The following is a 19,348-nucleotide window of genomic DNA, read 5'->3' on the forward strand; positions in this document are numbered from 1 at the left end:
AACGCAACGTGGGCACTGTGAACAGCCCATTGATCTTTCATTACTGTGCGGTGGGGCTGCGTTACAGGCTGCTCTAACGTGCGCCTGTAACGTCTTACTGTGAAAGAAGCCTAAAACTTTGTATTAACAGACATCCACAATTACAAACTGAAGCACGTTTGGGTGTCCCTCTTGCATAATTTGTTAAAACCAGGAAGCACATTTATGCTAAGTAAATTGCCACAAATTTGCTACAAAATCTATCACTGCTGCACAATGCTTTGTGTATGTGAATGTTATGAAAATCATCTTACCATTTTTATTTTGCAGTCTGCTATGAATTTTCAGAACTGGTTGAAATTCTAGTTTTTTACAAACTAGAATTATTTTTTTTAATAATAATAAAACTAGGAGCCCTTTCAATAGAAAAAGAATTAGGATAATGTGGAGGTCTGTTACAAAACAGAAAAGTGAACCTGTAGAATTCTATGGGCACTGAGTTCACTTACGGCAACACAGCTTGACACAATGCGTATAGTGTGAACTCATCTGAAGTATATAGTGAAGGCTATAGGGACTATTTCAAACTGTTACATTATATTATGGTTCAATGATATCGCCAACCCACTTTTATTTATTTAGATGCAGTGCAGACGTATTAATAGAACCTTTGACATATATTTATTGATTACCTGTCTGTGTCCTATACAGGCATATGGCTCTGATATACCAGAGTGAGGCATACTGTTGCTATGGGGAGGGTAGGAGGACTACAGTGCCACACATGATGGAATAGCTTCCAGTGGTCAGTGGAGGGGAACCATGCACTCAGCTCATTTTTCATAAGTAATGGAAATGAAACAAAGGCCGTATATAAGGTTTTTTTTTATACTTTAGGTCAAAATTTTAAATCTGAGTCCTCAGGGGCTCCTAAAATGTCTTAAGCAAACAATGAGATATGCCACTGTGATACCCATAATATAAGGGATTCTCAGTGTAGTATAGCCAAGCTCTACCCCTTCAATGCACATGCTCAGAACTCTGAGGATCAGAAATATTTGAGCTGCCCTGGTTCTGGGTATTGAAAGGAGACTAAGAACAGCACAATCGGACAGAAATGTCCTTGGTGAGGATGTCTCAATCAGCTGTTCATCAGGTGTATCGGAGATCAGAGTGCGCCTGTGTGTTTCATCTCTGATCATTCTGTAGATGTGCGTGATAATATGCAGCACAGAATGATAGAGAAGTGCTATTCAAAACTGCACTAAACTGCACTAAGGTGATACTGTCCCGTACTGGAGGAGATGAGGGCTAAAAAAACACCTTTTTTTCAGAGCAGCTCAGCTGACTGCTCTCCTTTCTTTATCAACTATGTTAATGGATCAAGAACTTACCGCAATGTTGAAAACCTTTTATAACTACAGCAATAAATCAACAAACCTTTCTACTTACAAAATCAATGTTTTGTCAGTATCTTTTATACAGTATGCAGATGAATCACAACAGTATTTCTCAGCCCCAGACCTTAAAGAGGAACTCCAGTGAAAATAATGTAATAAAAAAGTGCTTCATTTTTACAATAATTATGTATAAATGAATTAGTCAGTGTTTGCCCATTGTAAAATCTTTTAAATCCCTGATTTACATTCTGCCACTTATTACATGGTGACATTTTTACTGTTGGCAGGTGATGTAGCTGCTGCATGCTTTTTTGGTAGTTGGAATCAGCTGTAAACCGATATTTCCCACAATGCAACAAGGTTCACAGACCGGAAACTGCCAGGAGTACCACGGTCCTCAGAGTTTCCTGTGGGAGGGGTTTCACCACAATATCGGTCATACAGCGCCCCCTGATGGTCTGTTTGTGAAAAGGAATAGATTTCTCATGTAAAAGGGGGTATCAGCTACTGATTGGGATAAAGTTCAATTCTTGGTCAGAGTTTCTCTTTAACACCCTCCTTGCATGTGTTCCTGATTGCTTGTCTACTATATCGTCTTTCATGACCTTTCCCTTCCTAAAACTCAATCCAATTCAGGTTTTCTTCTAGAAGATTATTTTTAATCTTCTGTTTAACCACTAAGGCTGGTTTCACACCAGGACGTTGCGTTTTAGGGGACGTTATGGTCGCATAACGTGCCCCTAACGCAACGCCTGGTGCTCCCTGCTTTGGACGTCAGAGTGAGCCGCGTTGTGCAGCTCACTCTGGCGTCCGTGATGCGCACTCTTGGACGCATGCGGCATCACGTGGTCCCGCCGGCCAATCGCCGCACAGAGCAGGCGCTCCAGGAAGTAAACACTGCACGTCACTGAGTGCAGTGAATATTAATTAGCCATGTGCCCAGCTGCTCTCCCCTCCTCCCCAACATTACTGAGCATGTGCAAATAGTCTACACAAAGTACTGCATGCAGTACGTTATATTATGGCGCAGTGTTACACTGTAACGCAACGTGGGCACTGTGAACAGCCCATTGATTTTTCATTGCTGTGCGGTGGGGTGCGTTACAGGCTGCACTAACGTGCGCCTGTAACGTCCCACTGTGAAACCAGCCTTAAGGTCCACGGACTTAAGCCACCCTAAAGACCAGGCCATTATTCACAAAATAGGCCACTGCAGCTTTAAGGCCTCGCTGCAGAGCCGTACAACTCAGCACAGAAGTGATTCCCCCCCCCCCCCCCCCCTTTCTGCGTTCCAACAGAGCTCTCTGTTGGTGGGCTCTGATCCCTCCTGGCTTGTTTGTTTATTTTTTCTATAAATATTTATCTCCTTTTTTTTTTTAAATAAATAACTGTATTTTTTTTCCTCCCTATTTTTTTTAGATTGTAAGCGCAGGGTTCTCTCACCCTTTTGTGTCTTGGAAATTGCTATACATTTTGTTCATCCTGTTACATTTGTCACTGTTATAACTATGTGTTCCAATTCTGTATTATGTGCCAACGCCTGTATTTGGTGTATACCATTGTCTGTATTATTATGTACCCCATGTTTGTTTCTTATTGTGTATAGCACCACAGAATATACTGGTGCTTTATAACTCCTAAATACTAATAAAAGTAGTACAACTAAAAAAGTAATCAAATATTAAATACAATATATTTCTTTTAAGTAGCAATATCTTTAAAGAAACACTGCAAATCTGGGAATGTTCACTTAATATAATAGAACATTTAAAAGAAAAAAAACAAACAGTGACGATATGTGAAAGTTTAGCAGCCTACACACAATATTAGCTAGGAAGTTTCAAGTGACAGAAGGTGAAATCCCATGAGAGAATGGATGTGGATGACGTAGATGTGTGGTATCTGTTACGTGACTGCTTTATTTCGGCATTTTGTCCACGCATTAGTATAAGTGTACTGCGGGGGCACAGAGCACTCAGTGTGAAAGCTCTGCGTGTCTCTTACCAATCACTCCTATTGCTTCTTGACAAGCTGCATTTTCTTTCCTGTGTAACATAATGGAGCCATTATCCTTATTAATAACTAAAATTCTCAGCACTGCGTAGACTAATCTTGTGATTTGTTTTTTTCTAGTACATTTCTATGGCTTTTTCTGTGCTATTGGTGATCTTTCTTTGTGATCATTTCCTTTCTTATCACAGCTACCTCTGCCTCTGTTCAGATTGTTCTATTTCCCCAGCATTTCTCTTATTGTGTTTAATCCCCATTGTTGTCTGAAAGAATTAATTTTTCTCTTTATTGGTATTTTTTTGTTTTTGTTTTATTCATCTGACTTTAGAGTGATTCCTCATACATGAATCTGCACTTTTTTTATCTATAGAATAATTCCGAGGACGATTCAGATGAAAGGAATGGCCTGACGCAGGGAGACAAACTACGTGCCTTAAAGAGCAGGAGGCAGCCTCGGTCAGCTACCACAGGAGCTCTACGGTTAGTATGCAAATGGAAAATATCTAGCAAGGAAGAGGGTACAATGAATAACACTTTATTTAGTGTTATACAATGTGAGGAGCTGTTTTTGTTTTTTAACTGCTAAAATTATGTGTAGGTTATGCCTAGCTTTCTGTGTCAGAAAAAAGACAGGAAGTTACAGGAAGTGACCTAGAGGGAGACAGTCAGTTGGGAGAGTCAATACTTTTTTGTTTTGATGGCAAACGTAACATTTTAGCCTTTCACTTTCTTCTATTCTGGTGTTAACTGAGCTTAGGAAATTAGAAAACATTTCTTCAAGGAGGACACTGACCGCATCAAATACCCTATAAAGGTGTAAAGGACACCTGATGTGAAAGGGACATGGATGCTGACATTTTTTTTTCCTTTTAAACAATGCAGATTGCTTGACTGTCCTGATGATCTTCTTTCTCTAATACCCTTCGCCATGGAGCATGAACAATTATGCAGATCAGATGTTTCTAACAAAAATCTGACATACTTGTTTCAGGTGGGTGAGTTAGACACCACTGCAATGAAAGAGATCAGCAGGACTGACAGGCAACTCATTATTTAAAAGGAAATAAATATGGCAGCCTTCATATCCCTCTCACTTCATGTTCCCTTTAAGCCTTCATATAATCCAAAATAAAAAATGCTTAGGATATTTACGGAGTACCTGAACTCAGTAAGTCAGTAAACAAATGCTATTGGTGAGTTTCTCTCACAAAGTCAGTTCCACACACTCACCTTTTGTATGCACCTCTCAAGCTCTTTTGAAATCCTAATTTCCACTTTTATAGAGTCATATTTGTAATGGCGAGGGTAGACTACAGGAATTCAGTAGTTTTTACATGCTAAACTGGCAATCAGAGCCTTAATTCACTTGAAGTTATCCCCACCCATGAGTATGTAAAGTACCTAAAATGAGGCTCTGGTCAATCAGATAGTATAGTTGTATTTGTAGTGTTGATCTGTTTTAAATATAAATTTTATCACTGCCACTGTTTACTTAAAAATTAGTCATCATATCAATAGGAGGATACAAATGATTTTTGAAGTCAATTTAGAACCGTAAAACTAGTGGAGAGTTTCCAAACACATTGTTCAAGCAGTGATCAGCATACACTGTTGGTTTCTATTAGTATCTGCACATTTTAACAGCGTATACTGTACATGCTGGGATTGTATCGTAAAGTAAATGGGAACCGTTGGTTAAAAAAAAAGTCAGATACTTACCTAAGGACAGGGAAGGCTCTGGTTCCTAATGAGCCTTCCCTCTCCTCTCCCGGTGCCCTTGGTGCAGCTCAGGATCCCTGTTTGAATCCCCCGCCGTGGGGGACTTTGGAAGTTTTCAGGAGCCGTGTCCTCCCGAAGACAGACGGCTGCATACTGCGCATGTGCGGTACTGCGATAGATGGCACTCGTGGGTGCACAGTATGGAGCGGCATTTGACCAAATTGGTCGAATGCTGCTACGTGAGATCCTGAGCTGGAACAGGCACCGGGAGATGAGAGGGAAGGCTCTATAGGACCGAGAGCCTTCCCTCTCCTTAGGTAAGTATCTGACTTTTTTTTTTTTTTTTAGGCGATGGTTCCCATTTACTTTAAAAAGGAGGTTAAATAAGTGATGCTATATATGGAAATATTGCCAAGGATCCCATTCAAGTTATTTTTTAGGTATATATACACCAGTACCATAGGCAAACGCAGGGGGATTACAGCTGCCCAGAATCCCCCCTCAGACCAGGCGACAGGCACAAGTTGTGACACCAAAATATCTACATGCATCCTGCTGCTCACAGCTCTGTCCCCTTTCTTTCCCTGCTACAGTTGACTTTGGATGTAGCAGCAGCATATGTACAGAGCATGGAGCAGCTCTGGGGAACTTAAAGGAACACAATCGATTTTAACATTTTTTTTTTTATTATTCAGTTGAGATAGGAAGTGTTTGGGAAGTGCTGCTAAGTACTGGTGTATAAATTTGAATCTTTAATCTGATTGCTAAGTGAGCCATGAGGGGAGGGTGGAATTCCCTCACAGTGCATCTGTTAATCCTGTGTGTGGAGAGAGCTCAGGCAGAGCTTTCTCTCACAGCAAGCAGAGGAAATGTATCTTATGAGCGACGTAAACATTTGTAATTGTGTGTGTGAAACCTGATACCTGACAGGCTTTTGTTTTCATATAACTCTGCTTCAATATTGTTCTTAGCATGTCAGACTGCAGAGATTCATACCTTTGCAAATTAGACATTCCAAACGTATCTAAAATCTACACACAATGAATTAATGCTTTTGTTACTGATATTTAACATGAAAAGTAGAAAAATATTTACACAGCTACTTAGACATTATTTGTACATTGTCATTTTATAACACCTTTTTTGATAGTGTTCCTTTAACAGAGTCTGGTATGAGCACAGCCCTGTGCCCTGCTGTGTGAATGCATCACTTTCCCCAATCATTACTAGAGATGGGCCGAACCTCCGATTTTAGGTTCGCGAACCCAGTTCGCGAACTTCCGCGAAAGGTTCGGTTCGCGAAAAAGTTCACGAACCGCAATAGACTTCAATGGGGAGGCGAACTTTGAAAGTTTAAAAAAATTCTATCAACTGGAAAAATGATAGAAAACATGTTTCAAAAGCTCTAATACCTGGAGCCACACCTAATTGAGTGAAATACACATCACTGCTGGAGGACCCGCCCACCCTCCCTCCTCCAAGCAAGGTCCTTTATACCATTTGCCTACCTGCTGATCCTGTGTCTCTAATACTTTTAGCCACAGCCCCTGAACAAGCATGCAGATCAGGTGCTCTGACTGAAGTCAGACTGGATTAGCTGCATGCTTGTTTCAGGGTGTGATTCAGCCACTATTGCAGTCACAAAGATCAGCTGGACTGCCAGACAACTGGTATTGTTTACAGGAAACATCCATATCATTCACAGTTAAGGTTCCCTTTAAAGGAGAACTGTAGTGAAAGGTATATGGAGGCTACCATATTGATTTCCTTAAGCAATTCCAGTTACCTGGCTATCCTGCAGATCCTCTGCCTCCAATACTTTTAGCCCTAGACCCTGAACAAGCATGCAGCAGATCTGGTGTTTGACATTTTTGTAAGATCTGACAAGATTAGCTGCATGCTTGTTTCTGGTGTGATTCACACTACAGTGGCTGGATAGTGTACTGGTTAAGGGCTCTGCCTTTGACATGGGAGACCAGGGTTTGAATCCTGGCTAGGTCAAGTACCTATTCAGTAAGGAGTTCAAGGCAAGACTCCCTAACACTGCAGGGTGGCCTCTTGAGCGCGTCCCTGTGGCTGCAGCTCTTGAGCGCTTTGAGTCCGACAGGAGAAAAGCACTATACAAATGTTTGGATTATTATTATTATTATTACTGCAGCCAAATAGATCAGCAGGGCTGCCAGGCAACTGGTATAGCTTAAAAGGAAATCAATATGGCAGCCTCCATATACCTCTCACTACAGTTCTCCTTTAAGCAACCTAATGGTTCTATTGCATTGAGCATAAATGGTACATTTTAGGCTAGCTTCACTTACTACTGTAGTGGTACAGTGCTTAGGGTGACGTGCCCACCACACAGTGAGATCTGGGTTCGATTCCCAGCTATGGTATGATGTATACTGGTTTTTAAAATAGTATAATTCCCTGGCAGAAGAGACCCTCCTCCCTCCGGTAGGAGGAAGGAGGGAATAGGTAGAAGGGGAGGAGGGAGGTGGGAGGAGGCCAATTAAAATCTCCCTAGCAGAGTGTGTAGCAGCTGTCCCATAACTAATTAGTGTAGGCAGACAACTGAGTCAAATGGTATAAAGGACCTAGCTTGAAGGGAGGGTGGGCGGGTTCTCTAGCACTGAAAGCAGTGTGTTTGACAATAACATGTCTGCTGACAGTGAAATGGAGGGTACAAATTTTGCTCAATACAGCATTATGGGGCGAATCGAACTTTCGCAAAAGTTCGCCTGATGCAGGCGAACGCGAACCCCCAAAGTTCGCCTGGAACCGTTCGGCCCATCTCTAATCATTACCATTGTTGGCTGTCCTCATTATTATCTGTATCCAAACTGCTCCTGATTGACCCCGTTGGCGGTTGGTTGGTCAGACGGCAAATTGCATTATGTGTACCCAGCATTATGTCCTACCATATTTTTATACTGTATTGTGCGTGGCTAAGGGAGACCTTACAGGACTCCCCCCCCACCTTGAAAATCCTGGGTTTGCCTCTGAATACTTTAACTTCCCTTTCCTCACATTTTGGCTTTAGAAAACGACCTACTTACTGGTTTATGGTACTGTACTTGGCACCAACAAGGCCATTTGATGCAGTACCATTTCCACTCCAATAGGAGGCAGGCGCAAAACCGTACAAACTAAGTTGTGCCACACAAGCTTTCAGGCCAACGTTGCTTTGCAACTGACACAATGCCCTGCTGACAATTTTTCACTGAATGAATGATCACTCAAGATCGCTCTCACTGTGCATAATACAAGTTAGGTTAGCGCCTGCTGAACACAAGCCCTGTGCATTAAATATGCAGAGGAAGAGAAAAGTTCTAGGCAATCATTTCTAGGCCTGTCTAAAGGTGGCCACACACCATACAGTTTTTCAAATATCTGTTAAATTTAAGAATTGCAATCATTTTTTCTGACTGATTGTAACATTTCAAAAATATGACCAATGTACCACACACGTATGTTCAATTTTTTCCCCAATTATGATAAAAATGAATGGATACTCTGACAAAATTGCTAGGGTGTGTATATTAATAAATTGGCAATCTAACACACACCATACAATCTTTAGAAAGATTGAAGAAAAATATCTGGCATTCCGGATCGATACAAATCGAAGAAAACGGGAAATCCGATTGGATTTTTCAGTCGAATGAAAAAAAAAGCTTTCGATTTTTTCGGGAGATACGATAGTTTTTATCGAATTACCGTAAAATCGGATAATTTCATTGTATCGTTTGTGGCCACCTTTAGAAAAGGAATGAGTTGGGAGAAGAGTCCCATATCCATCTGTGACAAGCAATTTCAATCACTTGTCCTTAGTCAGAACAGTTGGAACTGGCATACATGAGCATTCAGAAATTTTGCTGCTTATACATTTTAAAGGATCAAAAAGTGATATAAATGAATTCCTTTTTTGTACTTAGTCTGCAGGCACTTATTGAGGTTCTTTGAATGGATCCTTTAAAAGCTCATATTTATGTTTAACCCTGACCAACTATGTTTTCCCTTGCATTTCCTTGCGTTTTTCTGAATATAGCCTGACTGGTCATCCTGCATTTGAAGTGCTTTGCTTAAATGGAACCTAAACTGAGAAGGATATGGATTTTTCCTTTTAAAACAATACCAGTTGCCTGACTCTGCTGCTGATCCTGTGTCTCTAATACTTTTCAATACTTTTCTATATTTTAATCCTTGGAAATATTTTTATTTGATTGCAGGTTGGATGATATGAAGCCACATGTAAGATCAACATCTCAGCCTTTCCGGTATGTGATAGTGTCCTGGCCATTGTGTCTTGATGAAAAAAATCATGTTTTCCTATAAATGTCTAAAGCCTAATCTAGACGGAGCGATCCTGCGGCTCGATTAGCCGCCGGATCGCCTCTTCCGCGTCCCCGCTTGTCCGTGCGCGCGTTGGATTCGATACCCGCTTGTCCCCGCCGGCGCCGCTTATCTTCCGCACGATTCCCCGCTATTGTCCGCTCGCGTGGAATCGAGCGGAGGCGAGATCGGACCTGTCGGATCTTATCAATCGAGCCTCATCAGCGGCTCGATTGATAAGTTACATCGGCACGTGTGTACCTAGCTTAAGGGGTAGTTCACAGCGCTTAGTTGCGTTGCAGAATAATGCTGCATGTCAACTCACAGCTCATACAATTCTATGGACCTGTTTACAGTACTGCGTTGTATTTGATCCCGTTTTTCTAACTCGCTGCACGCAGGCTTTGTAAAGTCTATGTCCAGCCTCAATTGCAGTTCACACTCATTATAATGCATCCTTTATGTAACTGACCACTGTGAACCCAGCCGTACGCATGATTGACACATATTCACACTTATTTAATTATTTTTTTCTTCTTTTTTCTCCAAGGAGATACAGTGGTGTGAAAAACTATTTGCCCCCTTCCTGATTTCTTATTCTTTTGCATGTTTGTCACACTTAAATGTTTCTGCTCCTCAAAAACCGTTAACCATTAGTTAAAAATAACATAATTGAACACAAAATGCAGTTTTAAATGATGGTTTTTATTATTTAGTGAGAAAAAAAACTCAAAACCTACATGGCCCTGTGTGAAAAAGAAATTGCCCCCTGAACCTAATAACTGGTTGGGCCACCCTTAGCAGCAATAACTGCAATCAAGCGTTTGCGATAACTTGCAACAAGTCTTTTACAGCGCTCTGGAGGAATTTTGGCCCACTCATCTTTGCAGAATTGTTGTAATTCAGCTTTATTTGAGGGTTTTCTAGCATGAACTGCCTTTTTAAGGTCCTGCCACAACATCTCAATAGGATTCAGGTCAGGGCTTTGACTAGGCCACTCCAAAGTCTTCATTTTGTTTTTCTTCAGCCATTCAGAGGTGGATTTGCTGGTGTCTTTTGGGTCATTGTCCTGCTGCAGCACCCAAGATCACTTCAGCTTGAGTTGACGAACAGATGGCCGGACATTCTCCTTCAGGATTTTTTGGTAGACAGTAGAATTCATGGTTCCATCTATCACAGCAAGCCTTCCAGGTCCTGAAGCAGCAAAACAACCCCAGACCATCACACTACCACCACCATATTTTACTGTTGGTATAATGTTCTTTTGCTGAAATGCTGTGTTACTTCTACGACAGATTTACCAGGACACGCACCTTCCAAAAAGTTCAACTTTTGTCTCGGCGGTCCACAGGGTATTTTCCCACAAGTCTTGGCAATCATTGAGATGTTTTTTTAGCAAAATTAAGACGAGCCTTAATGTTCTTTTTGCTTAAAAGTGGTTTGCGCCTTGGATATCTGCCATGCAGGCCGTTTTCGCCCAGTCTCTTTCTTATGGTGGAGTTGTGAACACTGACCTTAATTGCGGCAAGTGAGGCCTGCAGTTCTTTAGATGTTGTCCTGGGGCCTTTTGTGGCCTCTCGGATGAGTTTTCTCTGCGCTCTTGGGGTAATTTTGGTCGGCCAGCCACTCCTGGGAAGGTTCATCACTGTTCCATGTTTTTGCCATTTGTGGATAATGGCTCTCACTGTGGTTCGCTGGAGTCCCAAAGCTTTAGAAATGGCTTTATAACCTTTACCAGACTGATAGGTCTCAATTACAGTACTTTTGTTCTCATTTGTTCCTGAATTTCTTTGGATCTTGGCATGATGTCTAGCTTTTGAGGTGCTTTTGGTCTACTTCTCTGTGTCAGATAGCTCCTATTTAAGTGATTTCTTGATTGAAACAGGTGTGGCAGTAATCAGGCCTGGGGGTGACTACAGAGATTGAACTCAGGTGTGATAAACCACAGTTAAGTTATTTTTTAACAAGGGGGGCAATCACTTTTTCACACAGGGCCATGTAGGTTTTGAGTTTTTTTTCCTCACTAAATAATAAAAAACATCATTTAAAACTGCATTTTGTGTTCAATTATGTTATCTTTGACTAATAGTTAACGTTTTTTGTTGAGCAGAAACATTTAAGTGTGACAAACATGCAAAAGAATAAGAAATCAGGAAGGGGGCAAATAGTTTTTCACACCACTGTATATTTTCATCTTCTATAAAAATCATTTTTCAGCACTTAGCCATTTAAAAAGATCTAAAAAGTAGGTGAAAAAAGTATATTCCTGCTAACTGGGGAATTTTAAGGTATTTAGGTATTTTATTGATAAGGTGTAAAAATATTTTTTGAGAGAAAACTTAGTAAAAAAAGTGGGGCTACATTCACAGTGGTGTGTCAGAAAATATAGCATTTCTAACACAATGCCATTATATTGTAATGATTATTATTATTATTATTATTTATTGTATTTATAAAGCGCCAACATATTACGCAGCGCTGATACATTCATAGTGGCATGGAAAGTGTGGTGTGATGGATACATTGGGCATAACACTATGCATGCAGTGTGGTACCACTCAACACACAAGTTAAAAGTGGCAGTGAAGCATACTTTCTATGTACGGTTTGCTTCACTGTATGCATCGCACCACATGCATAACATGCAATGCGACTTTTTCCCTCTCTTGCATTGCATTGCGTTCCTGTTTTTACATAGAACACAATGCAACTCCCCACTGTGATTGGAGTCTTAATTGAAAACAGGCCACAAATTGTGAATGTGTGAATTATTCCAGTATATAGTGAAGAATACTCAGGCTCTATCTCAATCGCTAAATGCATATAAATATACATACATAGTATATTCTACCAGATTGATGGTGTAACAATAATACACTTCTGCTTCCTGCTGTCATCGTGCTAAACTGGTTCACATTCCTAGTGATGGTGATAGATAATGTCCCTAGCAATGTAGTATGTACCGGACTATGCCAGTTATTCTAGGCCATGTAGTGAGTTATAGGATGGAGTGTGCTGTTTGAAGTTTCTAGTGATACAATTCATAAAGTCTTGCCAGCTGGCTGGGTATTTCTGATGTTGTAGAACATCCCTGACATTATAATGTCTCTGGTCATGTAACGTGCTCCTGGCTTAATACTGTTTATTGTACCAAATAACGTAGTATGAACCTGACAGTTGTACTGTCAAAAAAGTAAGCACACCCCTAAGCCACTTATATTGTAAGCTGGTTCATGCAGGTCTTTGTTAATAATGGGCCGATTAGTAAGACAATGCAGTCATGTAGTAGCAATAGCTGCTGTAGAAGTCATGTGGGATTGAGCACAGAGTAGGATGAATGAGGTCAGTGATAACATATCGAGGTGCAAGTGTGTTAGCAGGCTTAAGAAGGGGAAATATCATTGAAGTGTGAGGTGATAAATATTTGCTATTGGCCACCAAGCAATTTATTGTACATTGAGGGGTATGGGCTGCTGGATGCAGTGGCTTGCTTCTTTACAGGGTCACTTTACTGGACAGCCTATTCCTGTTAGCAGAGTGAATGGTGTTGAGTGAAGAGATGTTGGGACCTGTTAGCGGTCACACTGCCACAGAGAAGAGAACACTCCTTTCTCTTCACAGGCAGGATTTTACATTTGTTACTTGCTTCTCATTTAGTGGTTATGTCAGCGTGATCAGTACAATTGCTGAATAACTGCTGTGAGAAAATGCATTATAAGATAATCCTCCTGAAAAGTACATTTAGTTTAGAGAATAAGTGTATCTATGCACATAATTATGCCTACTGTTCTGCTCCCTATAATTAAGCACACATGTCAATTGAACCCCCTCCTAAGAGATGCCAGTTAGCATTATAAGGGAGGTGGATAAGGGTCTGACGGTTGCTGTAACCTCCTCTGTCTATTGCTACATGATGTGACATGGGATGGAGCTTAAAGCGGATCTGAGATGAAAAACTAACTATAACAAGTAACTTGTCTATACATCTTATCTAAAGTTTAGATAGTTTACACAGCATTTCTAGCTGCAAACAGCTTTAAAAGTTTATGACTGTTTATTCCTGTGATACAATGAGGGCAGCCATGTTCTGTTTGTCACATTGTCACAGGTTGAGGGCTATATGCTATCAGCTTGCCTGTGTGTAAATTCAGTCCCCTCTCCTTTTTCCTCCTCCCCTCTGCTTCTGAAATCAATGGCTAGTAACCTCCTCCTCCTCCTGCCCAGACTGAGCTCCCATAAGCCCCTGCTACAGTGCCAAGGCACAAAAGGAGCTGTGGGCGAGACTTGTTTAGTTTATAGGGAATTAGAGTATTAAAACAAAACAAAAAAAGTATTTGGCTTGAGGAATGCCCTATAAACTATATGAAAGGAACACCATTATGCAATGAGTAAAAGTTTATCTCGGATCCACTTTAAGATGTTGTGGCTGATTTTATTTGTAGCAGGTACAGTGAAAGCCCTGCCCACCTGGTTTATGGGCATAAGTGCAATTATTATTTAACTACTTCCCATTACTGGGTTTTTACCCCTTAAGGCTGCTTACACACTAAGACGTTACAGGCGCACGTTAGTGCAGCCTGTAACGCTCCCCCAACGCACAGCAATGTAACACAAGTGGGCTGTTCACACAGCTCACGTTGCGTTACATGTAACGCTGCACGTTCTGCCGAAAGTGCAGCATGCTACGGCGTTACAGCGGCTTAAGCCGCGTTAGACTGTTTGCACAGGCGCAGTCATATTGGGGAGGAGCGGAGAGCGGCCAGGCACATGGCTAATTAATATTCACTGCACGTTGCGACGTGCAGTGTTTACTTCCTGGTGCGGCCGCTCTGTGCGGTGATTGGCCGGCGGGACCACGTGATGCCGCATGCTTCCAAGAGTACGCATCACGGCATCACGGACGCCAGAGTGAGCTGCACAACGCGGCTCACTCTGACGTCCACATCGAAGAGCACCAGACCTTGCGTTAGGTGCACGTTATGCGACCTTAACGTAGCACCTAACGCAATGTCTTGGTGTGCAAGTAGCCTAAAGGGAACCAGAGACGAAGACAACCTGCAAAATTGAAAAAGATGTTATACATATCTGGGGCTTCCTCCAGCCCCATAAGCCTGGATCACTCCCATGCCGCCATCCTCCGCTGCCTCTATCGCCGGTACCCGGTCCCGTCACTTCCGCCTGACGCAACCAGTTGTATGCATGCACAGGGGCTCCCTCCGGATTTGTACGCATGCGGCTGCGCAGTATGGAGGGTGCGCACTGCGCTTGCGTTGACGGGCCGAAATTCCGGGACCCGGTACCGGCGGACAGAGGTAGCGGAGGACGGCGATGTGGGAGCGATCCAGGCTTATGGGGCTGGAGGATGCCCCAGGTATGTATAAATTTTGTATCATCTCGTCTCTAGTTCTCTTTAAGATATCTGAAAATGTTGGTGTTGCGGCTGTGTCACTATAACTTTTTACTACTTATGCTACCAAAGTAATACATTGGTTTTTTTTTCATTACAAGCTAGACCTTTTTTGGGTAATATTTTTTCCAATAATTGTTTCATTTTACATGCATTTTATCAGGTAAAATTAGACGGAAACGCAAAAATTACACATTTTGTGTGTTCCACTCTTCATAATTTTCACATTATAAGTGTCACAGTTGTAAAACACCTCAAAATACATTTGGCTTGTCCCAATTAAAATGATACCATACATGTATTTTATTTCAACTTACAGTGGTGTGAAAAACTATTTGCCCCCTTCCTGATTTCTTATTCTTTTGCATGTTTGTCACACTTAAATGTTTCTGCTCAACAAAAAACGTTAACTATTAGTCAAAGATAACATAATTGAACACAAAATGCAGTTTTAAATTATGTTTTTTATTATTTAGTGAGGAAAAAAAACTCAAAACCTACATGGCCCTGTGTGAAAAAGTGATTGCCCCCCTTGTTAAAAAATAACTTAACTGTGGTTTATCACACCTGAGTTCAATCTCTGTAGTCACCCCCAGGCCTGATTACTGCCACACCTGTTTCAATCAAGAAATCACTTAAATAGGAGCTATCTGACACAGAGAAGTAGACCAAAAGCACCTCAAAAGCTAGACATCATGCCAAGATCCAAACAAATTCAGGAACAAATGAGAACAAAAGTACTGTAATTGAGATCTATCAGTCTGGTAAAGGTTATAAAGCCATTTCTAAAGCTTTGGAACTCCAGCGAACCACAGTGAGAGCCATTATCCACAAATGGCAAAAACATGGAACAGTGATGAACCTTCCCAGGAGTGGCTGGCCGACCAAAATTACCCCAAGAGCGCAGAGAAAACTCATCCGAGAGGCCACAAAAGGCCCCAGGACAACATCTAAAGAACTGCAGGCCTCACTTGCCTCAATTAAGGTCAGTGTTCACAACTCCACCATAAGAAAGAGACTGGGCAAAAACGGCCTGCATGGCAGATATCCAAGGCGCAAACCACTTTTAAGCAAAAAGAACATTAAGGCTCGTCTTAATTTTGCTAAAAAAACATCTCAATGATTGCCAAGACTTTTGGGAAAATACCCTGTGGACCGCCGAGACAAAAGTTGAACTTTTTGGAAGGTGCGTGTCCTGGTAAATCTGTCGTAGAAGTAACACAGCATTTCAGCAAAAGAACATCATACCAACAGTAAAATATGGTGGTGGTAGTGTGATGGTCTGGGGTTGTTTTGCTGCTTCAGGACCTGGAAGGCTTGCTGTGATAGATGGAACCATGAATTCTACTGTCTACCAAAAAATCCTGAAGGAGAATGTCCGGCCATCTGTTCGTCAACTCAAGCTGAAGTGATCTTGGGTGCTGCAGCAGGACAATGACCCAAAAGACACCAGCAAATCCACCTCTGAATGGCTGAAGAAAAACAAAATGAAGACTTTGGAGTGGCCTAGTCAAAGCCCTGACCTGAATCCTATTGAGATGTTGTGGCATGACCTTAAAAAGGCAGTTCATGCTAGAAAACCCTCAAATAAAGCTGAATTACAACAATTCTGCAAAGATGAGTGGGCCAAAATTCCTCCAGAGCGCTGTAAAAGACTTGTTGCAAGTTATCGCAAACGCTTGATTGCAGTTATTGCTGCTAAGGGTGGCCCAACCAGTTATTAGGTTCAGGGGGCAATTTCTTTTTCACACAGGGCCATGTAGGTTTTGAGTTTTTTTTCTCACTAAATAATAAAAACCATCATTTAAAACTGCATTTTGTGTTCAATTATGTTATTTTTAACTAATGGTTAACAGTTTTTGAGGAGCAGAAACATTTAAGTGTGACAAACATGCAAAAGAATAAGAAATCAGGAAGGGGGCAAATAGTTTTTCACACCACTGTATATACAGTGTAGGGTCCCTGAACCGCATCAGATCGCTACGGGTGGCGCTCATTACAGATGTACATGAAATTTAAGGCCAAGTATAGATGACACAAGGAATTAATTAATTAGGTAGGGGTTAAAAGCTAACCACGGAAAGGGGGGTTGGTGAAAAATGTATTATTTAATGGGTCACTATCACATTTAAAAAAAAAAAAATTCAATTAATAATTGCCTATATAAGAGTGCATGCGTGGGAATGACTGGGTGCGCATGTGCACAGATACAAACGTGCCAGGATTGAGTTCGGGATGTTACTCACCTCCTTAGATCTTTAGGGAGAGACTAATTAGGACATGAGTCCTGCCCAAGAACCGGACATGGTTAAGGTCTCGTTCAGATTGTTTAGAGCAGATGGCCATGTGTTTGGAACGCAATGTGTACGATTGCACGCCATCTGCGCCTCTATGCGCTGCACTGCTGATTCCATTCACTGTAGTGAATGGGTCAGCACTGCGATTCCCAAAATATGCATACAGCAGCACATTCGATGAGAACGGTAGAGGTGCTGTCTATGCACATCTACTGTACTTGTGTGTGGCACAGTATACGCGCTGCTGAAATACGCACGGCAGAGCATATAATGGGAACGAGGCCTGAAAGTCCCACAGAGCTCTGTCCATAATGTTACATTCAGGGCTGTGGAGTTGGAGTCGGAGTCGGGGCAATTTTGGGCAACCGGAGTTGGAGTCTGAGTCGTTGATTTCATAAACTGAGGAGTCGGAGTCGGATGATTTTTGTACAAAATCCACAGCCCTGTTAAGTATTAGACTAAGGAGTCGAGAAGTCGGAGTCTGAGCCATTTTGGGTACCCGGAGTCGGAGTCGTGGTTTCATAAACCGAGGAGTTGGAGTCGGAAGATTTTTGTACCGACTCCACAGCCCAGGCATTGATTCATAAGTAATGCTGTTTATTGTTCTGTATTAGTAAATGAAATACAGAACTAATTTTTAAAATCGCAAATTTGACTACTGACCTGAGACAAAGGGTAAGCACATGGGTAAGTTTATGCTGATCCACATACCTCTGTGCATTGTCCGTTCATGTTCTGTGCATTCTCACTCCCTCCCCCACCCCCGCCCCATTTTCTCCAGTCTCTTTAAGTCACTTCTTGGAAAAGGCAGGCTTGCTGCGATGTTCCTTCCTATCACCCTCCCATTCGCTCCTCTTAAGTGGAGTGAATGGAGTGGTGAAGAAGAGGGGATGGGTAGGTGATAGGAGAAAGCATCACAGCAAACCTGCCTCTTCCAGTCTGAAAGCTTGACTTTAGCCAAAAGTCATTTTTTTTCAAGGAGTGATTACAGGGAACAAGGGTAATGGGGAGACAACGCGCAGAGGAGCTTACATTCGGTAGCATTGTGTCCTTTAAGGTATGCATAGAAACAAAATTAAGTTAATGGTATTAATTTATATGTTGTTGTTTTTTTGTGTGTGTGTGTTTCCTAGGGTAATCGCCTCTAACAGTGCACAGGGCTCCATGTCCCCTCTGAAGTCTTCTAGAGTTTGTGCATCATCCTCAGCTGTTGCTAGGAGGGTTGCACAGAGTTCAGGGTCTTCTAGCAGCAAAGCAAAAAGGTGGGTGCTGTAATTCAGAGTTTGTAATAAAAAAATAATAAAGAGCATTGAAAAATAAACATTTCACTTCCTAGAATTACTGCTGTAGAAATCAGATGAAAGCAATATACGGTACATTATTATGGGCAATGTATTTCCAGTGATCTTGAACAGACAACAGAAATGTTAGTTTTGATGAGTAATATACACACCTGCACCCATAAATGAACAAGTAATTGTAATGTGTATGCTTCTTTTTTTCCCTAATACTGTATAGTCTGGCGAATAAGACTACTTCTTAACCCTTGAAAATCTTATGAAGAATCAGGGGTCGTCTTATACGCCGGGTGTCATTGATGTCAGGTGATACACCTGATCCTGTTACCGACTCTCAGAGCTCGCTGCTGAGGACTGTAGTGAAGCGGCGCAGGCGCACATGTGTAAGATATGAGCGGCAGAGAAGGAGGTAAATAGGATACAAGGGCGGGCCAGAAGGGTGAAAGAGGCGTGTTTTATGGGCACATCGCGATCTATTCTTCCATACTGCTCCGATAAACAGGGAGACAAAGAGAGCTGAGCAATCCACTTAGGGAGAGGTGACCAATCCAACCAATCGCCTGTATACTGTTATATACTGGGTACCACATACAGTACAGCACCAGTATCTGTTCATACATAGCACCAGTATATGATCTTTTTTAATTTTTATTTGATGTGCGTTGGAAGAGGGGTAGTCTTATACGGCGAGTATATCCCAGACTCTATATTTTAACTGGAAAAGTTGGGGGGTCATCTTCATCTTATACACCGGAATATATGGTTCATACCGGTACATGTGTAGGTGACCGTGATAATGTTTGTTATAATGTTTAAACCAATTCCACATATATATGCAGGCAAAAAAAAAAAAAAAATAAGAGTTAAGAGACTAAAAATTGCTTGAAAATGGGGGAGAAACCAAGAGCC

At 41.6% G+C, this 19,348-nt stretch overlaps 1 protein-coding gene across 2 annotated transcripts in view; it reads left to right on the forward strand.

Annotated features, from left to right (window-relative positions):
• The window catches only part of CDC14A (cell division cycle 14A), a 208,153-nt gene that overhangs the window by 168,989 nt on the left and 19,816 nt on the right, over positions 1-19,348 (forward strand). For both annotated transcript variants that reach the window (XM_068239995.1, XM_068239994.1), the window contains exons 12-14: positions 3,760-3,869; positions 9,335-9,382; positions 18,275-18,403. In XM_068239995.1, coding sequence (XP_068096096.1) covers positions 3,760-3,869; positions 9,335-9,382; positions 18,275-18,403 — 287 coding nt within the window. The remainder of the gene's footprint in view (positions 1-3,759; positions 3,870-9,334; positions 9,383-18,274; positions 18,404-19,348) is intronic.

The sequence above is a fragment of the Hyperolius riggenbachi genome, chromosome 6 (assembly GCF_040937935.1).
Source record: "Hyperolius riggenbachi isolate aHypRig1 chromosome 6, aHypRig1.pri, whole genome shotgun sequence".
In the NCBI taxonomy this organism is placed as follows: Eukaryota; Metazoa; Chordata; class Amphibia; order Anura; family Hyperoliidae; genus Hyperolius; species Hyperolius riggenbachi.